Below are 12731 nucleotides of genomic sequence, written 5' to 3' on the forward strand. Positions count from 1 at the left end.
TGACCAGTGGAGATGAAAGGACTTGTAGCTTAGTGGTGAAGAAGTTCGCCTTTCAATCCCAGAGTCCTGGATATAAATCTTGTCAAAAATAACTTCACTAAGCCTCATAAAAATACTTAGGGAGAACTATGAACTGCTGTTAAACATTTTTCCCCAGTATCTATCACAAAATTGAACCTATTTTGAGTGTAGATTATTATAGCACATTGCTAATGGTCCATATAAGCTAGTTAACACAACTTGTTGGATAACTCCTAAGCTTGTGTAAAACTGTCTGATGGTGGAACATAATTTTGTAACATAAATGAACTTCATTGAGTTTAAGGCACTTTTGTGGAATGTCTTTTTGTCTATCAAAATCAATTTCATTCTATTTGTCTTTCTACATTATTTTACTATTGGTATTTTTATTGGTATTTTTGTTGTTATTGCTGTAATTATTGTGTTGTTGTTTAAATAAATATATGAACAAGCAATATAATTATAACAAATAATTTTAATAATGTATGTCCCTCTCCATGGGTGCTTGATGGATAGTCTTTCGAGACTAGGCTGCCAATGATTATGGTTTATTGTATATACTCAGTTTGATGGTTCAATTTAACATTTTTCTTTGATATAAGTTTCACTATGGCCCCTCAGGGGAATATGATGTTGATGTTTTGAATTTTTTTTTACCGCAAACTAAACCAAAAGGTGATATCAACTTGTACTCTGTTTTTACCCCAGTAACCACAAAGTCTATTTTTAAACCCTGTTTTGTGTATGCTTGGGATTGATAGAAATCATATAGGGAAACTGTTTAAATGTGGATACTGTTTTCCTGTTGAACATGCCAGAATGGATTGTATTTTAACCCATATCTTTTTAGGTTTGATTGTCTGGGTTAAAACCTTAAAAAATAACCCAATACCGATCATGAAAACCTTGAATTATCATTTATAAGGGTCAAATAAGTTAATAACTTTAAATTAGAGACACATCAAAGCAATTCAGTTTTTGTTGATTTATGCACTTTTTTATACAAAAACAGTTTGATTGACAGAAAATTATTTATGGCTTTTATATGAAAGAATTAATAATTGAAAATTGTTATTATTCATGTATCTATTAATAGTAACAAAAACTAAGTTTTGATTTTCATCATTTTATATTTTATTCATGTCTTATCTGTTTATTGATTGATTGATGAATACATAAATTATGAAAAGTATGAATGTGCAAGTACCCATTCCTCCTTAAACTGATAAACTGATTATACAAATTGTAAGATTTTCTTTTCAATATAGATGATTTAATGTACATGGATGTTTGTTTAAATAGACCATTTTATTGGCTTTATTTTGAAACAGCACTGCCAACATCTTGCAACTCACTGGGGGACTTCCAATAGCCTAGCCTACTGTAAGCAGTTAGTTAGTGTAAATAGAGCACCGCACGCACACTGGTAACTACGTAGTGCGAAGTGCGTATGCCTCTGGAAGTCATCAGTGGTAGTTGCCAGGTTATCGAAAATTTTCATTTCAAATTTCGCAAAAAAGGTCTACAGTTAAACTTGCCTAAGTCAACTCTGCCTAACTTGAATAATTTCTAAGTCGAAATTTTTGATTCGACTTGGGCAAGTTCAACTGTATATCACTTCCTAAGATAATTAGATATTTTAAATAATTCTTTATTTTTTTTCTAAAGCAACCTAAACTGGACCAAAGTGCATCATCTGGAAAGACTAGTGACGATGAAGATGACGACGATGACGAAGATGATGAGGACTTTGAAGTAAGTACAGTAAAACAAGATATTTTTATTTGAAGTATATACCTGTGTGTGTGTACATATATATATTTATAGTTATTGGAGAATTACCCTGAAATATGAAGCAAACAGCAAATTTTGAAAGGTATAACATATGATTGTACATAATTATGTATCCATTTATATAATCTCTCGTTCATCATTTATAAGGATGGGAATAGATAATATCAATGTATTTTTTCTTAGCCTAAATTGGTCAAAAATGCAGATGATGATGATGACGATGACGATGATGATGATGACGACTTTGAAGATGTAAGTGGAAATTATTTGGATACACTTTCACGTAATTTATATTCTATAAATAATATATATGTATATATATTGACGTATATATATTGGCATAGAAAATGAATACAATGATGTAATATATCTTTTTAAAACATATTTAAATTGTGAATGTTTTCTAATCTATTTACATGTTTCTGCTTAGATGGAGGATGATGATGACGAAGATGATGATGATAGGTACGGTATCAAATGTTTTTATAAAGCACACGTCACATAAAAATTATATATATATACTATATATATATTATTATTTTTTATATATATATATATATAATATACTTTTTATATTTTGGCAAATATAATTTGCTAGTCTGGACAGGGTTTAGAACCTTATCTATAGAATCTGAGCACTCACTATGACTTATTTTTCTTTTGGACTAACCAGTAATATTTTGATGGAGTGTTTTTCTGATAGCTATTAACAGACATGGAAATTTGTTCTGATATTTCTAAACAAGAATACCATATCTGTCGTTGTCATTAAACTCCCATTTTAAGGGCTAAATGTTTGTTGGAACATTTTGCACATTGTTGTTGTATAGTGAGTTACAGGCTGAATTACAAAATAATTTCCTCAATTATTTTCTTAATGTATGTATTGTGGTCCTACCTTCTGTTAAGATAAGTTTTTGTGAGGTAAAACCACTGGTTGGTTGTCTCTACATTTTGGTGAAATTGCTCTGACAGGAGATTTTTTACATTATAGTGTACCGAAAGTTTTATGATCTTGTTATTGAATGATACCATCCAACCCTTCAAGAAATATTTTGACTAAATACATCAAATGTATATAGAAGTGTGTGGTGCAGCGTGTAAGGTGTTGGGCTTCCAATCGGAAGGTCAGGGGTTCGAGCTCAATGCTGGTCACACTGCTTGTGTCCATAGGCAAGACACTTTATCTGCAATTGCCTCCCTTCACCCAAGTGGGTACCTGGTAGGAGGTGAATGATTAGGAATGAAATTAGTAGTGCTGATTACACGCTTAACTAGGAATACTCCCCAGGGAGTGGAGGACGTTGCATGTTGGGTATGATTGATTCTATATCCAATGACCAGGAAAAAAGCGCCCTAAGCAGTTTTCTGGATATCTGCCCTATAACTATAAAATAAAAAAAACTCCAATAACAGTTAGCCCTTAAAATAATGTATTTAAACTTCCTTTATAAAGAGCTTTAGTAAAAAACTATAAATTAACAAAGAAATTTACTTACAGTGAGGAAGAGGATGATGATGATGAGGACGAAGATGATGAGGAGGATGAAGATGAAGAGGAAGAAAAGAAAGCAACAAAGGTCCAGAAGAAACCAGCGAAGAAGCTAAAAAAGGTAAAATAAAAAATAATTTTAAATCAAACTTTAATTTACTCTTTTCTTAGTTGTTGAATAGAAAATTAAGTATATATCATCAACAATCACTTTGTAACTTATAATAAAACAATAAGGGAAGACATACAACAATCTTAAATCAGGCCCAGAAGGGGCACATGCAAAGAGAAAGGAAGTACAACATTAATTAAACAATAAGGAAAAAGCAGCAATGGTATTTTTTACGCCAAATTTGTTTTCGTTTTAATCTTAAATTGAAAACTATTAATTTACTTAATAAACATAGAAGCCAAAAAAGTTAAGTTAAATAGAAAGTTAAATTAAACTTCGATTTACTCTTTTTATAGTTATTTAATAGAAAATTAATTGTATATTATATAGATTTTGATAATTGAATTTATGTTCATTAAATAACAAAATTAATTCTTTTTTTTTTTTTTTTCATTTTAACTTTGAATTAAAAACAGAATACAGTAGAACCTCGATTTTACGTACGGTACGGGACCAGAGGACATACGTAAATCGGGGGATTCGTAAAATAGAGGTTGGGTTAAATTTGTGGTAACCTTTGACCTAATATGTACGTAACGCTCAATAAATGTATGTAGGAACGAACGATGTTACCTAGGCTAGACCTAGCCTCTAGGCCTACAAATAAAACCATGTGTTTAGTGTCTTTATTCATCACTTTACGATGTCATAATAAAGTGTTCAAATAAAACCATGTGTCTAGTGTATTAATTCATCACTTTATATCGTTTATTTAACTAAAGAACATGAAAATATTGTAAGATTACCTATACGACAAAGGTAAAACTTGGGAATTCCCCTTCATGCCTATTCTAAACAACAGAGCTCTGGTGTTGTCTGGGCCAGTTGAGACAAACTAAAACCATGTGCGCTGCGCTGGGCGAGCCAACCAATTAGTGTTCGTGTACATGAAACAGCAAACACGTGCTATGCACTGGGCGAGCTAACCAATTAGCGTTCTTGTACGAAACTATGTCTACTCAGCTTCGTGTAGAAAATTCGACCAGACGAGTTTTTCCATGGTTTGCCACACGAAGCTAAGGAGGAAAACAAGTATTTTGAGCACCATCGGTAGTTGTTCATCTCACTCAGTTCACGTGGTTTTAGATTATAACAACCCAATATTAGACTCAATCAACGTCGCTGTTTAATGAAAATACGTTGCATTATGGTTTGTTTATTGTTATAGTTTATTGTTATAGTCTTTTTACTTATGGTTGCTCTGAAAATGGCCATTTGTTTTGAATATTTTCGGGGTTTTTGATGACATCATCGTCGATACGAGGCATTCGTAAAACCGAGGGTTCGTATAACTGGGGTACGTAAAAACGAGGTTCTACTGTAGTAAGCAATTCAAATGTTGACTTAATTTTTTTTTTAATTTGTGTGAAAAGTTTTTAATAATTTGGAATGTGTGTCATATTAGTCAAGATTTATAACTAAATACCTTCAAATCATGTAAAAAGTAGGTCAAAGGTTGACTTGTAGGTCAGGATTGTAACAACCATTAGGAGTAAGGAAGTTCAGCTTAAGTGGGTTTCCTATATGTCACAGGTTATGGTAAGCTTTGAGTTAAGTTGCATGTACATGTCACCCTCTTTGTTGGTATTACTAGGCTAGTGATATGAGCTGCATATTGGTAAGACCGCCTAGCTGATCGTACCCTCTACAGAATATTAGCCTATGTTGGACTAGGCTAGCAGCCTGAGATGTTGGTAGTGAGGATCTGTACCTTGAATGGAATACTGTTGATTTCATGTAAAGATATTTTCTTATAAGTGCAGAATTTTATAAAAATGCTATTTACCATATGCAGTTAGTGTTCTTCCATTGGACTTCAGGTATCATCATACAATATACAAACCCTTCAATGCTGCATGCATTTATTTTACAGACAGAATTATTCACTAATCTAACTTCTGGGTGGGGAGTAGTAACCATTATTTTTTCTTGCTCAAGGACACAACTGACCAGACTCTAGTTCGAACCCTTGATCGTTAGTTGTGAAGCCTAAAGCCACGTCATGTGTTTAATTCCATGGTGAATATATCCTTAGGAGAAATCCTTAACAAACTACATGCATTGGAGTATTTGTACGTATGGTATGTACTCTGTGAGGATAAGTGTAATTTCATGCACAGTTGCCAAAAAATGATCATTAAGATATTATTGTTGATGCACAGTTGATACATCAAAGGGTTTATAACTTGATACTTTTTTTAAGTCTATATAGTTTATTTAAAATTTTCCTCATTGAAAGCAATCATTGCCTTGTTCAGTGAATCATATGTCTCAAATGTCCCCTCCAGCTTGCTTTACAGCAAATATAATTATGGCTATTCACAAACAAATTAAATATGTAATTGGAATTTTAGTTATAGTAGAGGCCAACCATTGCTATGGGCTTGGGTTAGGCCAGGTCGTCTACATTGAGACCTAGTTTCTTAGCTAGGCCAAATTATAGTACCATCATTCATTCAATATTACATGAAACTCATTTATAGGATTCATCTTTCATCGTAATAATGTTTCCTGTTGTGATCAATAAATAATGTGTGCATAAAAATTCTTGTCTTGTCGTGCACGCCCTCGTCGAGATATACGCAAAATACAAATGTTTATTTTCAGCACTTTTCATAATACGTTCAAAATTAGCGCATTATATTTTTTTACTGCCTGTCTAGAAATTACCCCACTTCAATTATGTAGGTATACTGAAAGTAGTTAGGTGTTTACATTTTATTTTTAATTTTGTGCAGTAATAAAAAATGCCACACCTGTATAATTCTTGTGCGATGGTATGTGCCCCATCTTTGTAATATTTTGCCTGTGGTATGCTGTGTCTACCACCTGTGTAAACCACCTATGTATTATGCATTATCTACCAGCTGTGTATAGCTATATTTTCTTCCTATTTAATGCTGCATTCACCACTGTGTAATGCTCGGTCTTTCGTCTGTGTAACACGCCACAATTTACCTGTGTAATGGTTCATCTTCCACCTGTGTAAGTAATGCTCCATCTTCCACCTGTGTAATGCTCCATCTTCCAACTGTGTAATGCTCCATTTTTCACCTGTGTAATAATGCTCCATCTTTCACCTGTTAATAAACTTTCATACTATTATAGATACTGTTAACAGTTTAATTGATCATAACAGTGGTGCTGTTAAAACAGGAGACATTAATCCGGAAGAAAATTTACCTTTTGAACTCCATTGTAGAAAGTTATGTGACAGAACTAGATATATCATTGCTTGTTAATTGTACATATCTGTGTGTGTTCTATTTTATCAGCGATAACTATTGTTTTCATAGTGTGAGAACCATCATAAAATGTTGATATATTTCGTTGAACTTGCATTAATTTAAAGGTTCATAGTTGTGTCTTCATTTGATGACAGGAAACATTTTAATTGCGAATGTTTGTTGAATGTTTGTTTTATTTGATAATGTGAATGAATCATTCATGTCTAATTCCCTCATAAAACACAACTGTCAATTACAGGCATAGAGGGGTGTTTGGAAGAACATAAGAGGTTGTTCACAGGATGTTAACGGCAAGGCCAAGGAGAAAGTCAGGAACCTACAGTAGTCATTTTACCTTGTTGCTACTGTAAGTTGATATGTTAAGATACATTGCACGTTTGTCGGATGAACTTGAATAGAATAATTAATTTCAATATTTGAATTGCTTCAAATGTATGTTTTTAAATAACCTTCAATTGAAAATTATAACAAGAAAACATTTACTCATCAATTAACAGACACAAGAATACAACAGTTTGTTTGCATGAATCCTAAAATTGACAAGTCATTTAAAAAAAAAATATAATATAGAAAATCAATGAACATAAGGATTTTCGTATATACAGGTCTCCCTTAAGGACTTTCGGGACTAGGGTTTCCATTATCTTTAGAAGTTTTGGTCTCTAATTAGAAAAACGATTAATTACTTCAGTCTATTTGGAGATTGATAACTTGGAGATTGATAACTTATTTGGTTCTTTCTTCTGAGAAAATTTGAGAGTTTTACCAGATTTTACCTTGACAGAATTACCCTTAAAAAATAGATTTATTTTCTTAACACATGTTTGCCATTTTTACAATACAAAATTTACCAGACACTGTAAACATATTTTTACCCTATGCTCTAGTTATGTACACTGCACAGTATTTTAGAAGGAAAGTATCGCATTCCAATTTTCGTTGCTGAGTAAAATAGCACATTTAGGAGAAGATGAATGATTAGGTTCAGTTGTTTGGGATTGCCAGAATTTTGTATTTAATAGCGAGATAGATGGCTTGGCAAAAAGGTCACGGCTGGTTATTTTTTAACCTTAGGCGTCATACTGGAATTGAAGTCAAAAACAAACAATGATATAGTGGGAAATGTGGATTCTAAATTGCATAAATTTAAATATTACAACAAATCTTTGAACCAATTAAAATTTTTATAAACCATCATGCTTCATCATCTTCATCACATCAGTGCCTGTAATAATTTTTACCCTAAAAAATTCATGATGTCTGATATAGAATCTTTTAAATTCTTGGGAGCTTAACTTAAGTGACAAAAGACCCAGAGTACTTGCGTACTTAAGAGGGCGTGTGCCATGTTGTTATGATTATGCATGTTGATTATCTTGCGATTAATTGATGGTGCTGTCATTTTGACGAGAGTGGGAAATGTACCTCCAGGATAAGGTCGTCGTTAATTTGATTGGCGATTGCGGATTATTGTCGCTTGTCATAAAATAAGTGGTTAGTGACAGTTCTTTGTTTTTTTTTTCTAGGAAGCTAGTTGTCACACAGTTGTTTATGAGACTGATTTATTTTTTCCAATTAAAGATAAACTGTCTGGTAAAACATGTTATCTGCTTCTGATTGGAACACGGATCAAAACAATTCAATTTTCAGTGCTTTACTACGAAAATCCTTAAATTTATTACTAGCCAATTTAACGGTCTGTGCAAAGAACATAGGAACATTATTATTTATGCAACAGTTAATTGCAGTAGGCGGTTAATTTTCTTGTTCTACATTTTAATTCAGTCACAGCTTTAGTAATTCAAATACAGTATTGATTTTTAATGGTGAAGTTTAAGTTCAACATAAAAAAATAGGCCACTACAGTATATTATTCATGTCTGCTCCTTGTGATGTCAAGTTTCAAAACTATGGCTCAATTTTGCCATGAGGACTTTAGCATGTGAAAACTTTCAATATAATTAATGTTTTTTTAGTGTGTTGGTTATATTTATTAAAAGAGATATTAAGCAACTGTACAAAGACCTTGTAAACTCAACTGATACAGTCATCCACTACGCACGACAGTTATTAAAGTACACAACACTTGTAACGTATCGAGTGTGTGCGTGGGTTGATTTTTTTTATGAGGAAACATGATTTAGTATATCAATTATGTGTTTGTTGTGTTGGTGGTCGTTGGGATCATTGACTAGGATATTTAAATAGGTTAGCTTTTTGACTTGTCCGGTAAAAGGGATACTTTCACCACAATGACTAGCATAAAACTATTTACCTCTAATTCTCAACACTCTAGTAATTTTATGATGACGAATTAATCAAATCGTCAACATTTGTTCATTACTTTGTGGTTGTAAAGTTGCCAATGTTTGTTATACAGGATTGATGAAAAACAATATTTTTATAAATCAATTATAAGTTTTAATAAGTAATATTTTAACTTGACTTTTGTGAAGCCCAGTCCAGACTATCAACATTTCTGTGATTGTTGTATGCCCCATATATAGTCATGAAGTGCCTATATATGGTCATGATGTGATGTCATCATGACCCTATTTAGGCATGTCACATGTTTTTTGTCAAATAAAATTTGATAGTCTGGACAGGACTTCATCTGAATGAATTAGTTTTATTTTCTATGTAATGAAAAGCAATTGGCATTTTGTAACTTGACAGTTTTTTTAAGTTACTGATTTTTTGTTTGTATCGTTCTTCGCAATTAAACCTTTTTATTACTGTTTTAATAGGGAAGGATGAGTATCATGCTTTCTCAATTATTTATTAATGTAGTTATTATTAGAATTGGATTGGATTTATTCTGTGTAAACACCAAGGATAACCCATGGTGATCGGGCAGTACCCCTGGAGACAATCCCCTGCGCTTTTCCAAAGGGTGTACTGCGTTCTTTAACGTGCACATACGCCATAATGCACACGGGACAAACTGAAATTTCCCATCCGAAATTCTGGACCGCTATCGTAATTTGTTTCAGCCCTCCAGCTGATATACAAGGAGAGCAGCGATGGGAATAGAACTGTGGAGCAAGAGATCTTCACAGTTCAGCACACACAGAGTGGCTACCACCAGTTTAGCCGACTGAGCTAAGCTGCTTTCACTGAGCCATGCTGCTCTCGCTGAGCCTAGATGCCCTCTTTATTTCATGCCCATTAATGACAAACCCTTGTTACTTTTACTTTTTAATTTAAATATATTTTTCCATTTTTATGCCAAGTGTGTTGTTATATTTGCAGAGGCTTTGGCCAGTTCAATTCTTGATGTTGGTATCACTTGTCCCTTGGTCTATATTTTATGATAGAAATAGTGAATGCCTAAACCAAATCTTTTTGTGGCGTTAAGGGTGGTGTTGTATGTATTAATCATTAAAAGGATGCAGTATGTACAGTACCCAGGACCTTGAGATTGAGGGCAGGTGTCCTAAAATTTTGCAACTCCACCCCATGAGGGCATAAATCAATTAACTATTTTCCATGAAATTTGATTAATCGCATTTCTAAATCATCTATGGGAAATCATATGGTACTGTTACCAATGAAAACGGATGCACCTATTTGTGCATTTAAACGATGGAAGTAAATTGTTTGTCTCTTCCGCATGAATGATTGGCAAATTGAAGACAACATTGATCAAATTTTCATCAATTGGTCATAATCAATGGTGCTAATCTGGGCTTCCTTCATTGGCTTGTTGAACAAATCATTACAGAGGTCATTGATACAGCACTGAATTTTCAGGCATCACTTGTCCCTAACCGTCCGTTTATCCATTTGCTGGTCGATAACGACTTGTTACTGGCCTGGCCTAACTTATTATTCATTTCCATTTCAACACATTGATAAGTTTGCCAGACTTTTTAGTGTTTGAACAGACCTGTCTATTTAATAGAGAAAGCTTTTTTTAGACATAACTGAAAAATTCTTGTCTTAACACTTCTGATAAATGATATTAGCCTATAATTATATGTATGTATATATGTTTGTATATATTTGTATATGTATATATAGGTATGTATATATATGTGTGTATATACATGTACAGTGTATATATGGGTATGTATATATGTGTGTCTATACAGTATATGTAGAGTGTATATATGGGTATGTATGTATGTAATATATAAATTACAGCAAGAGTTTTACCTTTCTTCACAGGGTGGAAAAAAATTCATAAAAACAAGACACATTTCGTTGTCGTTAGAAGAATGTGATTTGGCGACATAAACAGTTTAGCACTTGTACTGATAAATGCTTTAAAATACGAAGGAAAATATACGGGATATTGCAATGGCAAGATAAAGTGAAAAAATATTTTCAGAAATTTCCAAATTTTTATTGCAAACTATCCAAAAATTAATCAAAATAATTGTCATCGCTTGACACAGGCCCTGCAGAGTTTATAGTCTTGTTTATATTACTATTCTATTATTATTATTTTTTTTATTTTTGTCAGTGATAAATTTTTTTTTCCTGGTGCTAAGGCGAGAATTTTTTTTATACCTTGTTTAGCGAACCCACCAACTGCAAATATTGATGATTTCGAATAAAAATAAAATTTTATTTTTGGCCAATTAGCATACCCGCCGCCACGAAAAAGTGGAAATTTCAGAAAAAAATAAAAGTTTTTCTTTATTTTTATTACGCCCTCTGCTGCCTTGAAATCTCCAAAGATAAGATATGTATATTTCTTCCTAATTATATAAACTTTATGAATTTAACCATCCTATTTAACATTCACCAATAAAATGTTATTTTTATTTTCTTCTCTGTCTAGATGTTTTTGGCAAACCTATTGGCTAAATAAGAAAACAAAATTTTATTTTAATTTTTATTCCTCCCTCCGATGATGTTTTGAAAAGTAAGTACGCGAAACAAGGAATAAAAAAAAAGTCTCGCCTAATGTTGGCAATTTGAAAGGAATGTACTTTGTGGTAAGGGGAGATTCATGGGGGAATTTTGAAAGTTTGAAATGTGACGATAAGTTTTACTCTTCTGAGAGTTAAGAAATTGAATGACATAATGTAATAACCGTTAGGAAATTTGTACAAACCTTATCCAACCTCTTTCCGTTGCTTTATCGGGACTCCCAAGGCATCGACTATCCCAGAAAATAAGCTCAATCTCCGCATTCCATGGGTGGGACTGGAAATCAATGATACCCGATTATTTTCTCCTGTCGTCATTTGTTTATACGACTAGATTTTTAATATTTTTAACTAGTGATTTTATGCTTTAAAGGTTGACATTGTTTTTGTTCTACGCTGTTGTATATTAGTTTCCATATGAAATTTTTCATTGAAGAAAATTTGTATGCTACTTTTAACTTGTCAACATTTTTTCTAATACAATATATTTATTTTGCTTATAGGAGAAATAAGCAGCAAATGGAAAAAGCAACTAAATTGCTTACTTATTGAGATATAGGTCATTAAATTAAGGGAATAATGTAAAGGGTGAATAAAGTAGCATTGTTTGAACCTTGCTGAAGTAAACCTTTTAACTGCTGCTGGTGATTAATGGTTATAGTTTTGAATTAATTAATTTGTTTCTGGACATTTTAAGTTTTTCTTACTGGACCGTGGTCCAGTCTCGGATTCATATTTGTAACTATTTCCGTTCATGTCGCTATGAACGTTGATATCATTATGTTGCATAGTGTGTTGTATGTTGAATCTGTCAGTCAGGTTTCCTGTTAAATGTATGCGAGACATGATCCAAATTCGTTTAATGATTACTCGCACTATATTACTCTCGGGGTGGGTGCTCGTCCTCGTAATCAGATTTTCCTGAGTCCTAGTGTACTAAATCAGGATACGTATTAATCTACTCCAAGTGGGCTTTGATTGTGTGTTAATGAATACCGTATGTGTTAAGACCTAAATTTTTTTTATGGCCCTGCTATTAACTAGGTTTTCTCTGTCAATGTAACCCTTGTTCACATGGCATGGTTGAATATATTATAGTATTTAACCAGAAATTGGTAGTTAAG

At 32.7% G+C, this 12731-nt stretch overlaps 1 protein-coding gene across 2 annotated transcripts in view; it reads left to right on the top strand.

Annotated features, from left to right (window-relative positions):
• Positions 1-12731, top strand: part of LOC117121334 (nucleoplasmin-like protein ANO39) — a 49880-nt gene that overhangs the window by 6142 nt on the left and 31007 nt on the right. The window contains exons 6-9 of one of the 2 annotated variants that reach the window (XM_033266484.1): positions 1690-1776; positions 1999-2067; positions 2246-2280; positions 3317-3428. In XM_033266484.1, the coding sequence (XP_033122375.1) occupies positions 1690-1776; positions 1999-2067; positions 2246-2280; positions 3317-3428 (303 nt within the window). The remainder of the gene's footprint in view (positions 1-1689; positions 1777-1998; positions 2068-2245; positions 2281-3316; positions 3429-12731) is intronic. The other variant, XM_033266485.1, reaches the window with a different exon arrangement.

The sequence above is a fragment of the Anneissia japonica genome, unplaced genomic scaffold (assembly GCF_011630105.1).
Source record: "Anneissia japonica isolate Jap-2015-1 unplaced genomic scaffold, ASM1163010v1 scaffold21_len1647178_cov195, whole genome shotgun sequence".
NCBI lineage: Eukaryota > Metazoa > Echinodermata > Crinoidea > Comatulida > Comatulidae > Anneissia > Anneissia japonica.